General features: G+C 40.8%; 2 protein-coding genes across 2 annotated transcripts; both read left to right on the forward strand.

The window, feature by feature from the left end:
- Window positions 1-2,150: 2,150 nt before the first annotated feature.
- pmela (premelanosome protein a) lies at window positions 2,151-9,791 on the forward strand. Its single transcript, XM_084928185.1, has 12 exons — window positions 2,151-2,299; window positions 3,458-3,553; window positions 3,637-3,783; window positions 3,978-4,112; window positions 5,473-5,634; window positions 5,744-6,028; window positions 6,112-6,831; window positions 6,932-7,093; window positions 7,401-7,503; window positions 7,900-8,105; window positions 8,200-8,290; window positions 9,186-9,791. The coding sequence occupies exons 1-12, from the start codon at window positions 2,245-2,247 to the stop codon at window positions 9,334-9,336; spliced, it is 2,313 nt and encodes a 770-aa protein (XP_084784311.1). The 5' UTR covers window positions 2,151-2,244; the 3' UTR covers window positions 9,337-9,791.
- Window positions 9,792-15,849: 6,058 nt separating this feature from the next.
- Window positions 15,850-21,434, forward strand: prph (peripherin). The gene is made up of 9 exons (XM_084928187.1): window positions 15,850-16,504; window positions 17,849-17,909; window positions 18,215-18,310; window positions 18,990-19,154; window positions 19,239-19,364; window positions 19,490-19,710; window positions 19,880-19,926; window positions 20,452-20,525; window positions 20,658-21,434. The coding sequence occupies exons 1-9, from the start codon at window positions 15,888-15,890 to the stop codon at window positions 20,727-20,729; spliced, it is 1,479 nt and encodes a 492-aa protein (XP_084784313.1). The 5' UTR covers window positions 15,850-15,887; the 3' UTR covers window positions 20,730-21,434.
- Window positions 21,435-21,875: the final 441 nt, after the last annotated feature.

The raw sequence follows: 21,875 nt of genomic DNA on the forward strand, positions 1-21,875 counted from the left end.
AAACACAACCTCAGTCGGGAAGCTGTAAAAAATGAAAATAAAAACAAATTTAGAAAATTTGCAGATCTAATAAACTCACGTTTTATTTTCAATTAAAACGGAAAACATTAAATTGTTTAAACTGAAAAAAATCTTTCTCCTCTTTAGTCCAGAGATTTTTCAAATCTTGATTCCGCTGACTGCAGAACAGTTTGAAATTTTGCCTCAGTAAATTTTAAATGATCTTTATCCCAGAGACGACGGCAGCATTTCTGGACCATGTCTTCACAGATAATGAGTTCTGGAAGTGTTCCTGAGCTCATGCAGTCATTTCCATGACAGAATCATGTTGTTAATGCAGTGCTGCTGATTTTTGGCCTCAAGCTTACTTTTTTCCTCTTCCCACTGTCCTTCTGCAACTCCAAGATGCTCTTTTTATACCCAATCATGTAACTGATTTGTTGGCAGTTAAACTAATTAGCTGCAAAATTTTCCTCCAGCTGTTTCTTTTTAGTAACACTTACTTTTCCAGCCTTTTCCCCCCATGTCCCAACTGTTTTAAGTCTTGCAAATACTTATGAAACGCAGTATTTGACATAGAATACTGGGACTTCAGGGATTCAAAGGATTTAAACTCACCATGTTTAAAGAGGTCATAAAACCTCTTCACACCTACTTTATGCCATCCCACAAAGCTCGACCCTTTGTTTTGCGGCAGAAGGTCTGGATTATTTATAAGCGTTGACAAAATATTAAACGGAAGACTACTGTTAAAAAGTGTTCTCAGTTTTCCCCACGTCCACATAGCATTATATATCAGTGGGTTATGCTTTATTACGTGAGGTAAGTCATTTAGGCGTTTCCCTGGAAAGTTAACAGGCGAGGATGGTTTACATAATACTTCCTCAATATTTAGCCATGGCAGATCAGAATGTTCATGTATCCAGGAAGAGAGAATCCTCGCTTGTATTGAGAGAACGTAATTTTCTGTTTGGCACTCCCCACCCGCCCAGATCTTTCGGTAACTGTAGTGTCTCCAATTTAATTTTGGGTTTTCTTCCTGCCCGAATGAAATCCACCATAGCCTTATTAATTACTTTAATATCTTCTGATTTCAAAATTGCAAACAACATGCCTGTGGGATGTAAGTTTCTATCTTTTAACTGTGGGAGGAAACCACTGCATCACTTCAACAGCTCAAGTGGCCACACATCTGCAGTCCAGGATTGACTACAAACACACAGATCCAAACAAATCAGCAGCAGCTGAGCAGCCCAGTCTCCATACAAGAGTCTTCCTGGAAATGATCACAGGCAAAGCTGAACTTATAATTTGGTGTACTTAACAGCATTTTCACACAACAGCTCCCAGTGTTGGAGCTAGGTATTACAGTAAGATGTCCTTCAGAATGAACTTTTAATGTTTGACTTATATTTGCTGAGAAAATTATTATTTCCAGAATAACGCCATTTCTGCCAAAGTATTTGCTGCATGAAACTCTGCACCGTCTGAGATCTGAGCTTGGGTGTGTCATCTATGCTGCAGATTCTCTGAGCTGCAGCAGCCCGAGGTGAACACCGGGATACAGAGGAAATAAAAGGATGCTATTGATCTGCAGTCCACACACTCATCTTGTGATGCCCATACCCACATAGCTGTAAGGTCATATGTCAAACACAGACATGCATCGAGCTTTGCACACAGCTCTCCACATATCCTGAAACAAGTACTGCAAACATTTGTATTTACAATGTCCAGACAGGATCCATTGATTTTTCCAGTATGCACTTATTAAGGATGTGAATTATTAACATGCACTTTATCCACAAATATGTTCTCTGTACAGTTTCTTGAGTTCTGGAGATTTCTGACAGTAACAAGCAGAATCTGAAAAAAAGGTGATGAAATATGGCTAACATGAGGCTCTCCAATGACAACAGTTCAAAGGAAATAAACCAGCTGGCTCAGGTAAGATTAAAAATGTAATAATACAACTTTATCAATGGTAAAAGTTATGAATAAAAGCCACAGTTTTGCCAAATACAACTGAAGCTAATAAAACTCTAAACTCTTCCTAAAAAAGGGGGAGGTGCCAATTTGCAGACGAGTGATGTCAGAGGGTAGAAGAAACTTTATGGTAATTGAGGTCCAGGCCCTTCTTAAAGAGGGTAAGGAGACTTTTGTTAAGTCTCTGGGAGTTGAGTTGGGGATCAGGACTGCAGGGTGAGGATCAGGGCTCAGAGAGGAGAGAAAACCAAACACACAATGAAAACTTTGGTGCTGCTTGTTTTAGCATTTGCTACTACAATATCTGCAACCAGTGAGTATACATCCAAAATTACAGCCAAGAACGAACACCAAATTGTTGTTTAATGTGTGTTTTATAACTCTTTCTTCTAAAGGTATACCTCTGAAGAAGAAGAAAGTAACTTCTTTGATATTTACTCTTAAAAAAAATCATATAAGGAGATAAAAAGGGTAATGGCTTTTAAAAGCACCTTTTTAATGTTGTTGTTTTTTTAGCCTGCAGGATTATACTAATTTCATTGCCCACTTTTATGAAAGAGAAAAATAGGAAAACTACAAATAAAAAATAAAAAATATTAATCACCTGACGGGTTAAAAAAATACAGTATTTGGGGAGCTAAATATGTGTTTCTTGTTAAGACAGGGTGATTTGCTATGTGTGATGCATGAACTTTGTACCAGCAGAGGCAAAGTGATTACTCTGGATTACTGTGACTGAAGTAAATCAACGCATTTCTTCATGCCCACCAATTACAAGCTTGTTTAAGCTTAGCTTTTCTTTGGATAGCTACTTAACACTTGTTTCATGCCAGCACACTCTCCACTCTGTTAAAAGGAGGTGCCCGAAACACATTTTTACAGTCCAATTTCATACTATTACACTATGTTTTATGCCAATTTTGATTAATGACTTTAGACTTCAAAGGTGATTTATAAAGTCTAAGATGGTATTTTTATCTTTTAAGTTCTGAAAATCATTAATCATGTCACAGTGGGTATATTTTAGGCTTTGATATCTAAAAAGATAACAGAGTGTCTTTTTCATATTCACTAACACATCACTATCTGGGAGAAAAGGGCAGTGAGTCAGTGTCTGGGAGCCCTCATTCCTCTCACTGGGATTACTGATGTTGCTGCTCAGCTGATAGTCACATGAAAGGGATTGAGGGGGATTGCAGGTCCTGTGACTCACACTGCCAAGAACCCTGACACCCCTCCACCTTAACAATACCAAGAAACATGAGCAGACTGCACCTTATCTTGACAAATATACACATACTTAGAATTATGTCTACAATGTAAAAGGCCACAGGAGTTTAACTTGATTACAATGTTGAGCTGAATGTGTATCTACATTTAATGGGCATAATTAAAGTTGTGGGAGCTGGCAGAATAACACTTGCTGCATGGTGCTATTTTTTTTCTAAAGAGTTTCAATGAATTCTTACAGGGCAGAGAAGTCACTTCACTCGTTATCGATCATGGAACTCCCGCATGTACCCGGTGTGGAGTGATGGAGACCCAAGATTCAGAAACTGCTGGTTGGGTGAGCTCACTGATTTTTCTTTTCATTAAAGAAAAAAAATTAAGATCATAAGATGCTAACTCACAAGACATGTTATTTTTCAGGTGGTAACGTAACCTTCGCTCTCAAGAATGATGCCCCCACCCTGACTGGAGCAAAAGCAGGCTTCACTATTAATCTGAATTTCCCACCAAACCAGACGGTGCTCCCAGGAGGAGAGGTGGTCTGGGCAAATAACTGCACCGTCGATGGTAGGAAACCTTCTTACCAAGGGGGGTTTAAAGTAGAGGCATTAGCCAGTACCAGAGATGTAATATTAGCAACTTAACTTTTGCAGAACCAATTTTGTAGTTTTTTTCAATAGTTAAACTAAAGTCATATAGTTGTAATGTACCAGATATGTCTTCCTGCTGCATGTTTGATTAATGGTTACTGTCTGTGTCAGGTAAACAGTATGAGGAGGGTCAGGCTGTGTATCAAGACCGGGACACTGATTGGACTGGAGTTTTCCCCGATGGCACACCTTTCAACAGGAGCCAGAACAGGAAGCCCCACTATGTGTTTGTGTGGAAAACATGGGGTAAGTTACAACTACACAGGCTCTGCAACAGACCAAGTGAACTGGCTGGGCTACCAACTCTGACAGAGGGGCACAGGGATCAACCAAACACGCACAGTACACTCATAAGGAGATGTAGCCACAGCTATAAAAGTGCATAAATATACTTCTTAGGTCCTCGGGTGCCGGAGCGCTTCAGTGAACTCATCACACAGTTGAACTGTTGAGTGTAAGTGTGGAATATCGTCAACACATTGACTCGTTTTGGAAATTTTGAGTACGGTCATGCTTGAAGTTTCAAAGAAACATAAGGGGTACATCCCAAAGTCTGACCTCCATCCATCTGCTCAGTGTCCTCCACGCACTGCAATAACTTATAGCAATATGTTTTGGGGTTTTTTTGCTAACTTAACTTACAGTCGAATATCAGCAGAACCCTGAGGGGGCACAGGGACTTTATCAGACCCCCGAGGCCCGTCCATAATGACGAGGCTGCAGTATCCCAGAATCTTTATTATCTTTTTTTTCTGATTAGCAAAACTTGGGAGAAAAATTTAATAAACAAAAAAATGGGAATAAAAAAAATAATGTGATTTCATATGGTTAGAGTAAGAACAGATGCAGCAACTTTTACTATGAAAACAGAAAGTTTTAAGCAATTTTCAAGAAACTGTGTCATGGTTCCTGGGTTGATGAACCAGTGTTTTGGGTTTCGCTGGTTTATGAAGTGATTTATGTTCTAGTACTATACTGTTTCATCCTAGCTTTTTTCAGTCGGCTTGCTCCAACTTTACATTTTTACTTTTAATTATATCTGCCATTTGCCAGTGAGTTGACGCCTGTCTGCAGAGTCCTACATTTGAGTCCTCTCTCTGCCTGCTACACAACCATTGCATGGTTTCACAACTCCATACACGGAACTGTTTATGGAGTTGTGAAACCATATTCAGTCATATACCTCATATAATACCTGCTTGTTTAAGCTACTTAAATGTTTGTTGTGCTTAACTTTATTTTTTAACTGTTGTAAACAAAGATTTTCACAACTTTGCGATGAAGGTGATGCCTAGAAAGTATAAATGATTACTAATAGATGGAAAAAAATTAAATCTTCACCGTATGGGACTATTCTTTATCTCATCTGTATCAGTCAGGTCATGAAAAATAAGTTGCTTAAATGTTTTCATTAAAACAAAATTGATGTTGTGATATTAACACTATTTGAAACAAGAGATATTTCGGACCAAGTGCTTCCCATTTTTCCATGTTCATCATGAGCAGATTATGTGGCGAGCATCACCTCGACCCCACCCTGTATGTCAGGCTTCACTGATTATTGTGCTACTGTCCTCTAAATCACCCTAATGTGACTGTGTTTTAGGGCGTTACTGGCAGGTGGCAGATGGACCGTCCTCTTCACTCACCATCGGTACAGACAACATTCCCCTGGGCTCCTACAACATGGAAGTCGTCATCTATCACTGCCGTGGCAGAAACAGGTTTATCCCCCTCGGATATGCCTCTACAGTCTTCACCATCACAGGTGACCACTGAAACAGTCTCTAAGCTCCAATTCGAGGAAAATGATCCTGTATTTCTTTCTTTTCAGAGCTCTCATCATGACAGCTCTTTGTTTTTTGCTCCGTCATTAGACCAGGTTCCATTTACCATATCTCTGGCCCAAATCAATGATGTAAATCAGAACGACCAGAACTTCATCCAGAACCAGGCTATTGGCTTTACCGTCAACATCCACGATCCCAGCCAGTACCTTAACAATGCAGAGATCAGCTTCACTTGGGACTTTGGTGACAACAGTGGAACTCTGATCTCCAGGGAGCACATGGTCACACACACATACATTGCAGCTGGGACCTTTAGGCCTCAGGTGGTTCTGATGGCGAGCATCCCCAATAACTGTGGAAACCCCACTGCTGGTGAGATCTCAAAACTCATCAGTCGACTCTTTACCTTCTACATGTATGCTGTTTCGCTCAGTAGCTTTGTGCTTTTCTTTCAGCCGCTCCTGTTGATGCCTCTGCTGCCCCAGCAGTAGTTGTTATGGCCTCCAGCCAGGCAGCTGTCCCTGCTGTCCCAGTCGAAGGAGGAGATACAATAGCTGTGGATGTTGTCGCCACAGACGCCACTCCAGTGGCTGCTTCTGTGCAGCCCGCAGACGCAAACACAGACGATGGAGAAGCGGCTGCTGATGCCGACACAGAGGTTGTGGTAGTTGCCTCGGTGGCCCCTGCAGCAATAGATACAGCCGTTGTTGCCGCCAACACTGCTGCTCCTGCCGCAGAGGTAGAGCAGGAGGCAGCTGATGCAGAGGTGGCTGCTGACACCGTTGCACCAGGAGCCGAAGAGCCAGCAGATGCTGATACGGCTGCTGCAGATGATACTGCAGGGGTTACAGTTGCCACTGAAGATGTAGCTGTGATTGATGCTGCTGCTGGCTCGGTTGCCCCTGTTGCAGAAGGAGAAGAAGTCGAGGTGGCTGACACCATCACTGTTGCTCCCATCACAGATGGAGCTACAGAGGAAGAAGCTGCAGATGGTGTTGAAGCTGTAGAGGCTACTGCTGCTGCAGAGGTTGCGCTAGCTGAAACACAAGCCCCTGCTGATAATGTTGTTGCGCCTGCTGCCACTGAACCCACAGCTGTAGAAGAAGCTGTAGTTAATGCAGAAGTGGAAGCAGTGGAAACTGAGAATGAAGTTGCAGCTACTGCAGCTGCTGCAGGTAAGCACATACTGTAAATTCAAACACCCATAAAGAAAGGAAACAATTCCTCTTCTACCAGAACTGTTAACACAATCCTCTGTTTTTTTTCCACGAGCAGTTGAAGACGAGGCTGCGCCAGCCGAAGGTGAAGTTCAGATTGAAATGGAAGCAGATCCAGCTCAGGTTGCCCTCGTTGTGGCTAAACGACAAGCACCAGAGCTGACAGCTGACTGTATGGTCTACCGCTACGGCTCCCTCGCTACATCTGTCGATGTTGTTCGTAAGTCACAACAGTCTTCTTCTTTAGCCTGCACCCTTTACAGTGGGTCCCTATCCTTAGCGTCCTCCTTTGTCATACTAACACTCTGCTTGTCCTCCATCACTATATCCATGATCCTCCTCTTTGGTCTTCCTCTTTTCCTTCTGCCTGGTAGCCTCATATTCCACACCTTTTTCCCAGCATGTCCACTTTCCCTACTCTGCACATGTCCAGATATATATACTATAATATACAGGACACTAATGCTTTAACAGAAAGAATTTTAGTAATATTAAAATCTCTCTTTCATCCTGTTTCAAACCTGCAGAGGGTATTGAAAGTGTCGAGATTGTACAAGTGGCCAACGTTGTGTCACTGGAGACGGCATTGGATCAGAATGCTGTGGACGTCACTATTTCCTGTCAGGGAAGGTGAGTAAAACATTCATCAAGACTCTGCACAAGCTAAATCAATAGAAGTTTAGTTTAGTCTGGAGTTTTAAACACTATCTCTATTCACACTGCACTCAATCCAAAAACATTCAGTGAGGTAAGTTTCTAATCATTGTGACTTCTCATTAAATCTTGAAACACATGCGATCCAAACACCTGTCGAACTCGAACCGACCACTTTAATGAATCAATGCACAAATTTACAGACAACAACATTATAGTATCAACACAGTCCAACAAACATAAACTATCATAATATACTGTTATGTGTTATTTTTTTGTTTAGTAGATTATCTTTATAGAGTTAATACATCAAGTCATCTTTTTTTTCCCTTGCAACAACATCTCTGCATCCTCAATCTCTCCTTCCTGTAGTCTGCCAAGTGAGGTCTGCACTGTTATCTCTGATGCTGACTGTATCACGCCAGTGCAAACCATCTGTAATGCAGCCTCACCCTCTCCAGACTGTCAGATGATCCTTCGTCAGTTCTTCAATGACTCTGGAGTATTCTGCCTTAATGTCTCTCTGACTAATGATGTCAGTCTTGCCATGGCAAGTGCAAGAGTCAGTGTGTCAGTAGGTGAGTAAAAGGAAAAACAACAACCAGAAACTAAAATGAGCTAATTTACAGAGTTTTTTTTCTCATTTCTTCTCATTACGTGCTTCATTTTCAGCCTCCGGTGGTTCACCAGCTGGAACTGCTGCTACGGTGCTCGGTGTTATGGTTCTCGCCTGCGTCGTCTGCTGTATTGGTTTGATGTACAGGTAAACTTAGGAAACATTCTTACAGTCAACAATTCTTTGTATGTTACGCAGTTATCATGGATCAATATGCATGCAATGACCACACATTCCTAAATTAAAAAGCCACGTCAAGCTGACCAGGAAAACTGAATATTCATATTACATTTTAAATATTGCATAAACAGTTATAGGTGGAGTAAAGGGCCAAGGATAGATTCCTTTGGAACATCACAAGTGGCTGCTTATTGCATTGTAAATCATATATTGCGACATCCAGTATAAATTTTACCTTCATCAGTGGAATCATACAATATTTTATAAAGTTACAGTTTCTCTTTGCAAGAATTAGATAAGAAAACTGATTCGACCCACTTTGGGCCTCTGTCTTCTACATTAAGTGTCTTAGCCAGCCTGGTGTGTTAGCTGAGTTTGACACAAAGACTGAGAGCAGCCCACAGGCATTATAAAACCAGAAAAATGAAACCACAGCTGGTTTAAGCTTAAGTGCCTTAAACCTGCATTCTCTCTGAAGGCCACCAGATGGCGATAGCTGTGGTTACACAAAGACTTCCAGTCCTATAGAAGTCTATGGGAAAATAGTTTCCTGTTCTGACCTCTGCAAACACTTTCTTGCAAAGTTTATAGGCTTCTTCGCTCATGTCGGGCCATATTTAATAAAATAATTATCTATAATTGTAAATCTTAGTTACACTATGTTCCAAAAAGGAGGAATATCTGTCTGGTTGACAAGTTGTTAGCCAATTAGCAATCAGTTTAACAGTCAGACCCATCACCTGTTTTGTTTTGGAGGGGGGAAACCAAGTTAGCGACAGTGTAAAAAGACAGTTGTCAGTTTGCTCCTGATTGATGTTGATTGTTTAAGTGATATTGCTGTAAGTGCAATTTTTCTAAACAGGCGTTTCAAGCAGTACCAGCCGCTGAGAGAAGACCGTGCTAATAATGGAGGCATCTCTGCAGTAACATCAGTGCCTTTGCTCTTGTGGAACTTGCTGAGTAGACAGTCACCAGGAGAGAGCCGTCCACTGCTTCAGGGAAGGATTGTGTGAATACTGTCATTAATAAATGCACTCAACATCAACAATATTTGCTAACATATCGCCTATAAACAGAATACTGTCTGTACTGTCTCTGACACTGTAACTCCCTGCCATTAAACCAGAACCAATGAGGTGAAAAGAAGCCCCATGTACAAGATATGTAGGAACCAGGAGTACCTGTGCAACTGTAAAAGTGTGTTTAAGGTGTTCAAGCATTTGAAGTGGAAACTAATATTTATTTTGATCCATAATATTTGTATTAATTGGACCTGATAGTTTAGAGAAGTCATAACACATTCTCTTATTTGTGGCCTACATATACTAAACCTATTGGAAAATCAATACTAGCACATTTCCATTCAATGTCTTTACAATATAAATGAGAGAAAATGTATAACTGAACATCATTTGATACCCTGAAATTAATAAAATGGAACTTTATCACCATTGTTTGTTTGCCTGATTTTTTTTCAGTCATTCTGACACTGATGCTTGATGCTTTTAGATTGTTTATACCCACTTTTGATCTTACCGTCTGAATAATGAGCAGAATTTGGGACTCGGACCAAATAAGGTTTTTCTAATCTTCTATTATCTAATTTTATTAAGTCCTTGAGAATTATAACTTCAGTTTCCTGTCCTTGGCTGACAGTAGTGGCACCCCGTCTGATCTTCTGGTGCTGATTTGATATTTTGTGTATTCACAGATGCTCTTCTGTATATCTTGGTTGTAATTGGGTTACTGTTGCGGTTCAAAGCAGCATAGCCATTCTCCTCTGACCTCTGACATCAACAAGGCATTTTCTCCCAGAGACCTGCCGCTCACTGGATATTTTTCTTTTTTAGACCAGATGGCTGTGTTGAAAATCCAAGTAGATCAGCAGTTTCTGAAATACTCAGACACCTGGTACCAACAACCAGGCCAAGTTCAAAGTCACTTAAATCAACTTTCTTCCTCATCCAGGTGCTCAGTTTGAACTTTACAGGTCATCTTGCTTGACCATGTCTACATGGCAAAGTGCACTGAGTTGCTACCACATGACTGAATGATATTTGCAGTAAAAAGCAGCTGAACAGGTGTGTTGTGGCAGGTGAGTTTACAAAATTCAAGTGATAACATTAATCTGTAGGTCAGGAAAGCTACAGTGATGATAGTTCAAGAGATGGAATACGTGCTGCATGTGTAAAGATACGAAGCTTCTTAAATTTGCAGATCTACAATCCATACAATTAAAAAAAACATCCTGTTAAGTTTGAAAGAAAACGCCCTGATTGAAAATGGTACTCGCATGTAAAGTACCTGGAACAATGCAAAATCAACTCAAAGTACTTTCCCCAACACCAAACAGCAGTTTTCTTAAGTAGAAACTAATACATGGCACTCAAAAATCTATGACAAAATACGCAGGATGCCTTGTTTGGACTACAACATTATGAAATGTGTGGTCAGGAAGTACTGTGGTTGTAATAACGCTGTAGCTGAGTGCACTGAAAAAATTATTACTATCAATATCATTCTCCACTGGAGTACAATGATTTACTATAACACAGCAGGCTACACTCAGGCACCGAAGGAACAAAGCACTGGTGATAGTAAGGTTCATGTATGACACGCTGCAGTAAAGGAGAAAAAACTGACGTCATTGCAGCAATCTTTAATGGAAGAGGCTTTATATAGAAGAAAGACATGGAGTGAAAGGGAAGCCAAGGGGAATGTGGCTTTCATATTATTATTCGTATTCATGAGTCAAAGTCTAAAGTGACATGTTTTCTTGTTTCAAATGTTAATTATTGTTTTTACTGAAAAATGGTTTTACTGCTGTACACTGAGACCATAAAAGCGCACTGTAAAACCAAGAGTTAATATGCATATGCTGCATCTGCATATGTGCACTGCTCCACATGTCCTTTAACTGTCTCACTTAAATTGCATAAACAAGATTCCAAATGAATATCCTTCCTACGGCTTGCTCACGACTGTGCTGCTCCATTACACTAATGACCAAATGCAGCCATTAATCATGCTCAGCCATTAACATGTCTCCTGGTCACATGTTCTCAGTCCTGTTCAATCACTTCCATTCATTCCTGACATGCTACTCAGCCAAGACACGACCCAATAGCCCTTCTGGGAGGCCATTGTTTTTCACTGATGATATATATCGCAGCCCTCACAGCATTGTAGCTGTTGCTACAATCTCACCACTTGTCCCAGTCAAAGCAAGATACATTTGGTGCTGTCACCCAGCTCCACTGAAAGATTCAGGAGGTCCAATATCATTTTTTCTTTGTTAGATTAATGGCCTTCTTCAAACTTTTATTCCGGACAGTGAAACCAGAGATGAGTCAGTGAGGTGACGCCACCCAGGCAGCCAAACGGCTCTGATTAATTTAACACACTCTTTATTGCTCACCACTCCCTAGCAACAGATCTAGAAATGGATGTAGTTTCCTTCATCCATCCTCAGCACAGCAAAATCTTCTACAAGAAGGACATGATGATAAACACTGCTGCAGCCCACCACATCCAGCAGTTTAATGGGAAATATTTTTCACACTCTTTTGCATTCATAACAACATGCTCAGCATGCATTATGTTATCCTAAACAACACAGTATTACCACATCTTATTTCAGACCTTCCCAAAGTGTGGGGATATCATAGCATAGCAAGCATATCTTCCCTTTGGTTTCACCTGCACAAGTGCCGAGGTAGGTCTCCCCTGCAGAATTGGTTTTCCCTTCGTCGGGAGCAGCGCTGGGCTCTTCAAATCACGGACAAACAGTATCCCACATTCTTGATTTTTAGTTCACAAACACTTGTTATAATAACTAACTACTCCTGACATTTTGGAGATGTTAGCTCTTTATACAGTAAAGTTACAGTGGGATACAAATAATATCAGGCTGATCCTGCCACGATTTGTCCCCCCGGTTCAAATCACGGACAAACAGTATCCCACAGCTGTTTATGTTTCTAAACCCATTTAGAGGCATTTTTTGAAAAATGTATTGTTAGCAATGTTGAATATTATTACACAGGAAAAAAAACCCCAACTACACGTAAAATAATCACACCGTGACGCCTCTGCCTTTCTAAATAGAGGGACAGTAACTGGTGTAAAACCTGAAGATAGTCAGATTAACAGAAACAGTATTTTGTCTCTATCTCCCATTCTGCAATTCATCTCATGTAAACAATAACGTGGCGCACAGCGTGACGTGAAAAACGTGAACATTTTTCATGTAAAACAAAGGGGGGCCCAGCAAAAAAAGTTTGGGAACCACTGTCTTATTTTATTCAGAATTGCTTCAACCATTTCTAATGCTTTTTTGTACCTTTTAAAAGTCCAAACATTCATGCCTGCTTTAAAGTTACAGTGTGTGAAATTGAACCACTAGATGTCAGTAGACTGCAGATTGCAGTCAACTGAATTCTATATTTTTGCCCCTTTAATTTCAAGAGTATAAGGGCACCTTCGTCATGGTGGCGCCATGTAAGAAAATGATGTTACATTTACCTGTGTCACTTTGGCGGGTACTTTGGAAGAGGCTGTAAAACATTGTGAAAGGAGTCAGTGTAGTTCACTTCCATGTGATGATAGCAATAGTGAAGTGAGTTGTTTAGGATGTGTGTAAAGTTTCTGCCATTAAGTGCTACTTTTCCTGCTGTCAACTTGTTAATGTTAGCCATTGTTAGCTAAACTTTCTATGAAGTAGAGCTAACATTGTTGGACTTAGCAAATAAATTCTCACATAATATCAAAATGTAATCATACTGTATTTAGAATTGAGCAATCAGGGACACTCGACCCAAACACTGGCTGGCATAACATTAACAGATTAATATTTCCAGAAACCAACACCTGTTCCTATGTATTTTTAATAGATTAGTTCATAAGAATGCATCAATTTGTTAGAAGACACAATTACACTCCGATCAACGTATATCTATGAGTACAACAACAACTTTCTGTTTAATAACCTAAAAAACGAACTATACATTTAACTACTGACTAACCAGTTGTGAAGGCATTTGATATTATCAGATTCTTCACACAACTACATTTTTCACTTCTTAAACCTACACACGTATCTCGATTTGTATGAAAGTTCTTCACATTTTGATTTTTGCCACCCTGAAACTTCCAAAAGTGTTATCATATTTGATTTGGGACATTTATAAGGCATATATTGCTTGTAACACGACCACTCTGAGGGAGAATGAGCTCAACAGCATCATCCAGAAATTCTGACTTTTTTCTGTGCAAAATATAAAAGTTAAAAGTGAAATTAAAATGACAAAATTTTGTAAATGTTTCTATAAGTTAGGTTTTTATGCTGTAGTGCTCTGTGCTGCTATCACCGATCACTGCTGTTCAACTTTGATCTGATATCTAATCCCAGACCACACCCAATACATGAACTCCCTTCACCCCGATAATGAAATCTCAGCACAGTATATTTACTCCCTATTTTTCCACATGGGTGTGATATCTTCTTTCATTTGAAACACGATGCACACACTGAGTTCAGCAGGTTGAAATGGGAAAAGATATTCTATCCTGACAGTGTCAAAGAAGAAGCATTGAGGGCATGCCCCCTCGGGAATACTCAGAGAACCAGAAGGATCAATGCTAATGGCAGCATCTGGCTGGTGGTTAGTATTATTGATACAGTCGCCCTCAAAAATCACTGACTATGATGTTTTTTTAAATGTGGGCATAAGTGCATGTGCCTCACATAAACACAGTTAAAGCTAGTGTAAAAATGCAGGTAGTCTCAGGATGGATAAGAAACTTTGACAGAAGCCATTCTGGCTGGTTGGAGCAGAATCTGGAAACAATAGAAAGTGAGATGAGCTCTGTGCAAATAGGGGGAGGGAAAGAAGAAAGCATTACTGATCATACAGCAGGTTGATTAGATTACAGAGCCAAGGCTAACAGGCCATTTGTTACACAGAGAGCCAGACCTCGGCAGTAGCTGCAGATCTGAAGTGCAGAGCAAAACTGAGTGCGTTTGTGTGAGTGTGAATGAAAGATGTAAAAAAAGAGATTAGACTAATTACACTACAGGGTGCTGCAGATGATCCTTCAGGAAGAGGAAACCCAAATTTAAATCTAATCAGAAAATACTGAGTTTGAATAAAGGCTGCTGATTTATCTGTAACGGCGTGTGGGTATATGTGTTAGAAGGAGGAAATAACATGATAGACTGTGTCACATGTGTGTTGTAACATATGTAATCACTTGAATGGCTATGATTCTATCAGAGGTATTGAGCATCACCGGAGACACAAAGAGTGCCACACCCAGTCGACACAGAGCATGCTCTGTATTACATCAACTTTATGCTGGACTGTCTGCAGACCTCGGTTAAAATTACTTTACACAAACAGGCACATACGGAGACTGCTGAGAGATCTGAAGGCATTGCCTCAAATCTTCTTTTAATGCTTAATATTTACGCCAGACTGAGTCATACTTTTTATAGTTGTTGCAGTGCCGTATGCTTATCATGTAATCCTCAATTATAACTTAGATTTCACAGTTTGAGCTAATATTCTTAAATGGCACAGTGGGATATCATGACTTTTTAGTTTGCAACCTTGCAATTACACTTTATACTTGCAACACATATTTGTTCTATTGTAGCTTATTTGTATGTCTCCACCTGGAGGAAAAACAGCAAATGTAAAGAGAATAATTCTGGGAAGCTGCACTTTATTGGCTTGGTGCATTAGAGTATAATAGAAATCATTTGTTCTTGGTAAATCACAGACTCTGTGAGCTTGCTGTAACAAAAGTCACTGTATGTCACCTGTTCCATCTGCAAGACCAGTGTTTCCATGAACTTACAAGTTGGATTACTTGGACTGAAAAATCCAGAGTTTTCTGATATACTCAAACAGGGATTACTGGGTTTAGTGCATTTCAAATGGATAGCATAACTGCAGAGTCATGGCTCTGTCCCAGACACCCAGAATATCAATAAAGTATCCCATTACTATAAAAGGAGAGAGAGACAAAGAGGAGAGAGGCAGGGAGACAAATGGAAAGGAAAGAATCAGATCAATGTACCTATGTGATTCAATTAAGAATAGAATTTCACATTTTCTTATATTGAGAACCAGGTAACAAAATCCTCAGCTGGCACTGTTACTGGCAAGATATAAGAAATTAAAACTGGCAGAGAAAACTCGAGTTCAAGATGTCAGCGAGTGCAAAAATTAGAGAGGGGAGGAGGGCAGGAGTGAGGAGACCTTAGTTTTTAAAGTAGTGTTGTGGAAGCTGGTGTGGCTCTCTGCCAAATGCTCTGGTTAAAAGGATGGTACCGTCGAGACAGAGAGCAAGGCAGAGGATTGGTGACAGCACAGAAAGAGGCAGTCTTTCTGTGCTGGGCTCTGAAGGGTAGGGAGTGGTCAAAGCTGGTGTGCTGATAACTGATTGAGTAAGGAAGGCTTCATGTGGGTGGGGTGAGGAAAATGAGTGAGGGGGGAGGTGTGATGCTCATAGGGCAACTAGCCTGAGTGCATAAAAACCCTCAGATCTCTTCAGTCTGATGTCCTGTTGCTTCACAAGCTTCTTGAAGCCTACATCACTCCATCTATCCTCAGCGGCAGAGAGCAGAACCAGCCCAACCATGAGCCACTCTTCAGTGCATACCTCCTACAGGCGCACCTTTGGAAGCCCACACTCCATGTCCTCTTACACCCCCGTGTCCTCTCGAATGCCTGTTTCTGCGGGACGCTACATGCGTTCGATGTCACCTGTGGTGACATCCCGATCCACCACCTTCCACCAACAGCGTTCCCGCCCTAGCCCCCAGCCCCCTCGCCTCTCCTATGACAAGGTGGACTTCACTCTGGCTGAAGCCATCAACCAGGAGTTCCTCACCACCCGCAGCAATGAGAAGGCCGAGCTGCAGGAGCTCAACGACCGCTTTGCCAGCTTCATTGAGAAGGTGCGATACCTGGAACAGCAGAATGGTGCATTGCAGCAGGAGCTCAACCAGTTCAAGGGCCAGCAGCAGCACGGGCAGCCCAACCGTGCATCTGAGCTCTTCCAGGAGGAGCTAAGGGAGCTGCGGCGCCAGATGGATGCTATCGGCAAAGAGAGGGACCAATACCAGCTGGAGAGGGATAACCTGGCAGAAGACTTGGCCCTACTCAAGCAAAGGTTGGTACCAAGGTGACAGACAGACAGACAGATAGATAGATAGATAGATAGATAGATAGATAGATAGATAGATAGATAGATAGATAGATAGATAGATAGATAGATAGATAAGATTATCTAGTTTTCTTTCCTCCCATTTTAAGCGAAAAGGAGACAGAGAATCTGCTGTGCTGCTACTTGACTCGTGTAAAGGGTGAGGTTGGGCGTGGCACAAAAGCAGCAGCATGACACAGAGGACACAGGAGGCTGCATCGTATCATGTCTGCAATTCATATCTGGTTATATATAAATGTCTTGAAAGACTGAGTAACTAAAAGTAAGGTGAAAATGTCTATTAACAAAAGCAAAGAGATCAAAGGAAAAAAATCTGCGACACTGTGATTGATGCCAAATAATGTCATGACATGACTGACAGTAAATAGTTTTCTTGAATGCCAAATCTGTACAGTGCTTTACAAATGCACATTAGAATTCATGCAGACAGGGAGACAAGAGGGAGGAGAAGGATGGAGAAATCGGACACAGGGAGGGGCTGGTGAGGACCAGCGAGGAAAGAGAGAGGGGAAATGGGACCAGAGGAAGAGAGGCTGGGTGTCAGGCGTGGTGAGGATAGCGTCAGGAAAAATCAATGTGACTCAATGACTCCATTAGGTGTATTTTCAGTGTCCCTCTGTGTGCTGAGGGGACGGTGCCAGAGACCCCATTAGGACAAAAGGCCCTGTGTAACACGACATGAATTAAAGATGAGGGAGCAGGACCCACTAATCTACTTTATGTCCAGCCTGGGTAAGACCTCTGTCTGACATAACAGATGGGCCTGCCTTCACCTGCACTTCCAGACACTAACAGCCCAGAAGAACTTAGCAGAAGCAAACTTAGATGTTCTGCATTTAGATCAAGGACTATAGAACTTTAACATACGTTCGACAAGAAATCCAATGAATAAGCAGAAACCTATAATTCATTTAAATGTTTTCTGATATCACGCAAATTCTACTCTTTAATGTTTTATCACTGTAAACTAGCTTCACTAGTGTAATGATTTAAAAATATGTTAAAAAATTATAAGTGTGTGTGTGCATAACCCTTCTGAGTGCATGACCTTATTGAACTGCAGAGATGCCACATTAGCCGAGAGGAAGAGCAGCTGATCCCAGTGGGCGCACTCCCAAAAATCCTTTTTACGACACAACAAATTAACAAATTGATCCAGAAAGCTTTTTGCCAGCTGATGCCCTCCTGCAACCTTTGACTCAGACAGTATTCTTGGGGGGGGGGGGGGGGGGGGGGGGAATAGTCCACCTGTCATCGATCATTACTGAAAATATTACATTTTGTTCTTAGGTTGGATGAAGAAGCCCAGAAGAGGGCAGATGCTGAGAATAACCTAACTGCCTTCCGCAAGGTAAACAACAGGCTCAGTGGACTGTGACTGATTACAGTGTCCCCTTTCAGGTCACAACGGACAGCTTTGTTCCACCTCCAATACTTATGTAATACTGCCACAGTAACATGACAGGGCAGATTCCTAAAATGGCATTGATCCACACCAGTGCACACAGGAGCCTGTGTACATTTTTTAGTTAATGCATGTTTTTATATAAAAATTGTATCCTCTCAGGGTGCAGATGTTTGTACAATTGAAACACACATACACTGAATGTTTTCTATTGCATTTTATTTATGTCTGTCATTGCCATTGTTTTATAGGATGTGGATGATGCCACACTGTCTCGTCTGGAGTTGGAGAGGAAGATTGAGTCTCTGATGGATGAGATTGAATTCCTAAAGAAAATCCACGATGAGGTAAGGGGTCCTATCACAGCACCCCACTTCTCTCTATTTGTAAAAATGTGAACCCTCTTTCTTTCAGGGTTCACTTATCAAAGTACAGAATATTTTCTGGAGATCTAAAATTGTAACATTCTTTCCAAATAAGTAATTCCTCTGTGATTGAATGTCATTTAAATAATTTAATCTGATTATGATGATTTAATTCGCATTTAAATCATCATAATCAGATTAAATGACTTAAGTGAATATAACACTAAACAATTCAATTCAATTTTATTTATAGCTCCAACTCACAACATTAGATGCCTCAAGGCATTTGAAGGTAGAGACCCTACAATAATACAGAGAAAACCCAACAATCAAACGACCCCCTTTGAGCAAGCGCTTGGCGACAGTAGGGAGGAAAAACTCCCTTTTTACAGGAAAGAAACCTCTGAAAGAAGCAGATTCAATGAGGGGCAGCCATATGCTGTGACCGGCAAATACACTCCAGGGTTGGATATGCAAGGATTTGTGAGAGAGACGTTCCTGTTAGTGTTGAGAGTTAGCCATTATCGGTGAGACCCGGCCTCCGGTGTGGTATTAATGGAGGGTTACACAGATGTTTCTCACTGAGGAAAAGAATTTGAAAAGCATCTTTGCAGAAGGAAAACTGTTTTCACAATTTTTATGTGCTTCTATTCGTCATCAGGAAATCCAGGATGTACAAGTGAGCGTCCAAACCCAGCAGCTGAAGATGGAGGTGGACAGCAGCTCCAGGCCTGATCTAACTGGTGCTCTGAGGGAAATCAGAGCCCAATATGAAACCATTGCCTTAAAGAATATGCAAGAATCTGAGGAATGGTACAAGTCCAAGGTAGGCAGAGAGAAAGACACATGGGCCACACACAAGTATATAAGTATTTTTTTGTGTGTGTACTTCATCTTTTGCTTTTTTCAGTTTGTTGACCTGACTGAATCTGCAAAGCGCAACAATGATGCTCTGAGGCAGGCCAAGCAGGAGGCCAACGAGTCCAGGAGGCAGATTCAGTCTCTTAACTGTGAAATTGATGCACTGAAGAACACGGTAAGCTGGAGTACCAGATGGCATTAATCTATCATAATGTACTATACACAAGTATCAGCAGTCAAGATGTTTTTGGATGGACGTCTAAAGTATGATGTCCAAATGTGGGGTTTTTGTTTTCTCAGAATGAAGCTCTGCTGAGGCAGATGCGTGAAATGGAGGATCAATTTGGCAATGAGGCAGCCAACTACCAAGATAATATAGGCAGGCTGGAGGATGAGATCCGCCACCTGAAGGAGGAAATGGCTCGCCACCTTCGCGAGTACCAGGATCTCCTCAATGTCAAGATGGCTCTGGACATTGAGATTGCCACTTACCGCAAACTGCTGGAGGGGGAGGAGAGCAGGTGAGCGAGAACATGCTGCGTCCATGTCTTCATTAGTAACAACATGATCAGTATCAGTATCATCTGTTTCTTCAAAGCTTAGCCCCAGATAATGGTACAACTCAAGTGCAACAAAACAATTAGCTTTTTATTACACGTTGTAACACCATCATGTTATTTTTCTGTTTAGGATTTCTGTTCCCATCCTCAATATTGGCATGAGCAATCACCTTGGAGGTAAGCTACAGTTGTTGGGGTTTTTTTTCACAGTCAAATATTAGATTAAATTCTCTCACATCTTTCCATTAAAGCTGTAACCATTTGATTACTCTTCACTTTCTTCAGCATTGTCAGAATTCCCATTTTGTTTCTGAGCTGCTCTCTTTGGCTTAGTCACTGGCACAAATTGTAATGAAATAAAAATGTGTTGTGACTTCTTTTATCACAGAAAACATTTTCCAAAAGAAAAGCTCATCTTTTTACTGATTATTCTAACAGGAGAGGCTCATGCCGGGTGCAGATGTAAAAGTAATCTAGGATTCTCATTTAAAACAATGGGTTCTTTTACTTCTAGGATTAAGGGGGCCTAGAATCCCAGAACTTTGCCTCTTATCACTGTCCAGTAATAAACTCTTTCAGTCATTCATCAAGATGATTCAACTTTTCTAATAAATCTCTCAAAAGTAAAACTCGTCTTTTCGTGAGTGCACATATATCTAAATGTCAAAATCTAAGCAGCATTTTAATGGAACCTTTTTGCAGACTATGAAAAAGCTCCGGATAGCATGGGCAAGAGGACTGTCGTGATAAAGACAGTGGAGACTAGAGATGGAGAGGTAAGGCGATTTATAGAAAAATGTTGCTTACCAAAGATCACAACACTGATCACTGGCAAGTAACACAACGACAATATTAGTATGCATTGCATAGAAAAGTTATACTAACCTGGATATTATGTTCCTCTTTAGGTGCTGAAGGAATCCAGGAGGGAGAAAGATAGAGATTCTGGTGCAATTGACAAGGATGACAAGGATGAGTAGACAGAAACTCATTACATAATATGAAGGCCAGTGCCATGATAGAAACAAAACTGAAAATGTTGATGAAAAATAGAAAAACAAACTCCGATCTGTAAACTGTAGTTCTCGTTCTCACTAGTTACGAGTTTCACTGTTTAGCAAATTGTCTCTCAGCATAGGTGCAACCATGGATGAATTCCTTTAGACAGTGTCAATCTGGTGCTATTTAAACCACCCAACTTTTTGCTAAACACTTTTGCTTTCTGTAGCAGTAAAACCCCTTATAAACAAACCGCAGAGGCCTTGGTTTACAGTGCAATCCTAAGATGATCTCACATTTGTAGCAGAGTATTAAACCACACCCTAAACTACATCATTTATGTACAGCATTTTAGTTGTTTGTGTTGTATAAATATCTCTCTCTATATATGAATGCCTTACTAACAAACTGCTTGACACTGCCCTTTGGCCAACAAACCTTAAAAACCGACTGAGAACAAATCAAGATGTCTGCATTTGTTTTAGAAGCTTTGCTGTCCTCTTACTGTGCAAATCACCATTCACCAAATACATGGATTATTAGTAAATACAATAGGAAATTCTGACAATGAAAATATGAAACTTTACTGATTTTGCAATGCCGTGTGTATCTGGCACAACTGAGGAAAGAATATGTATGTGAGAATAAAAGTCATCCGTGAAAATAAACGCCATCCATGCAAATCAGTGTTGTTGTTGTGTGTCCATGAATGTAATCTCTCCATAACCTGCATTTTGCAATTTTCACGTGTGAAGTGGGTTGCATAATAAAATTAGAGGATAGATGCAAACTATCATCCTATTACGCTAGTAGTTCCGATACCAATATTTGGCATCCATGATATCGATGTGGATCGATCTGGCTACTTTTAGTATGTACGTGAATCGGGTAGTAAGAGAGCTGAGGTGTAGCTGGGAGCAAGACCACAAAGGTATTAGTCAATGACAGCTTAAAATGAATTCTAATAGTTTAGTTTATGCAACTCTTAGCATTGCATCTTACTTTGCACACGCTCATATCCATCACACAGGTCCCTTTGTTATACCTCATTTTCCCTGAGTGACACCTCCCAGGCGAACCTTCATCGCAGACTGCAGCTGTTTTCCACACATTTCGCGAACTTTGCT

Source organism: Perissodus microlepis, chromosome 5 (genome assembly GCF_051167445.1).
Source record: "Perissodus microlepis isolate ML-2025 ecotype Zambia chromosome 5, ASM5116744v1, whole genome shotgun sequence".
NCBI lineage: Eukaryota > Metazoa > Chordata > Actinopteri > Cichliformes > Cichlidae > Perissodus > Perissodus microlepis.

What these genes read in the sequence shown, in the direction of transcription:
- pmela (XM_084928185.1), top strand. Translation starts at nt 2,245, where the DNA reads ATGAAAACTTTGGTGCTGCTTGTTTTAGCATTTGCTACTACAATATCT. An exon ending in TACTACAATATCTGCAACCA is followed by an intron (nt 2,300 to 3,457) that starts GTGAGTATACAT and finishes GAATTCTTACAG; the next exon opens with GGCAGAGAAGTCACTTCACT. An exon ending in ATTCAGAAACTGCTGGTTGG is followed by an intron (nt 3,554 to 3,636) that starts GTGAGCTCACTG and finishes GTTATTTTTCAG; the next exon opens with GTGGTAACGTAACCTTCGCT.
- prph (XM_084928187.1), top strand. Translation starts at nt 15,888, where the DNA reads ATGTCCTGTTGCTTCACAAGCTTCTTGAAGCCTACATCACTCCATCTA. An exon ending in ACCTAACTGCCTTCCGCAAG is followed by an intron (nt 17,910 to 18,214) that starts GTAAACAACAGG and finishes ATTGTTTTATAG; the next exon opens with GATGTGGATGATGCCACACT. An exon ending in AGGAATGGTACAAGTCCAAG is followed by an intron (nt 19,155 to 19,238) that starts GTAGGCAGAGAG and finishes TGCTTTTTTCAG; the next exon opens with TTTGTTGACCTGACTGAATC.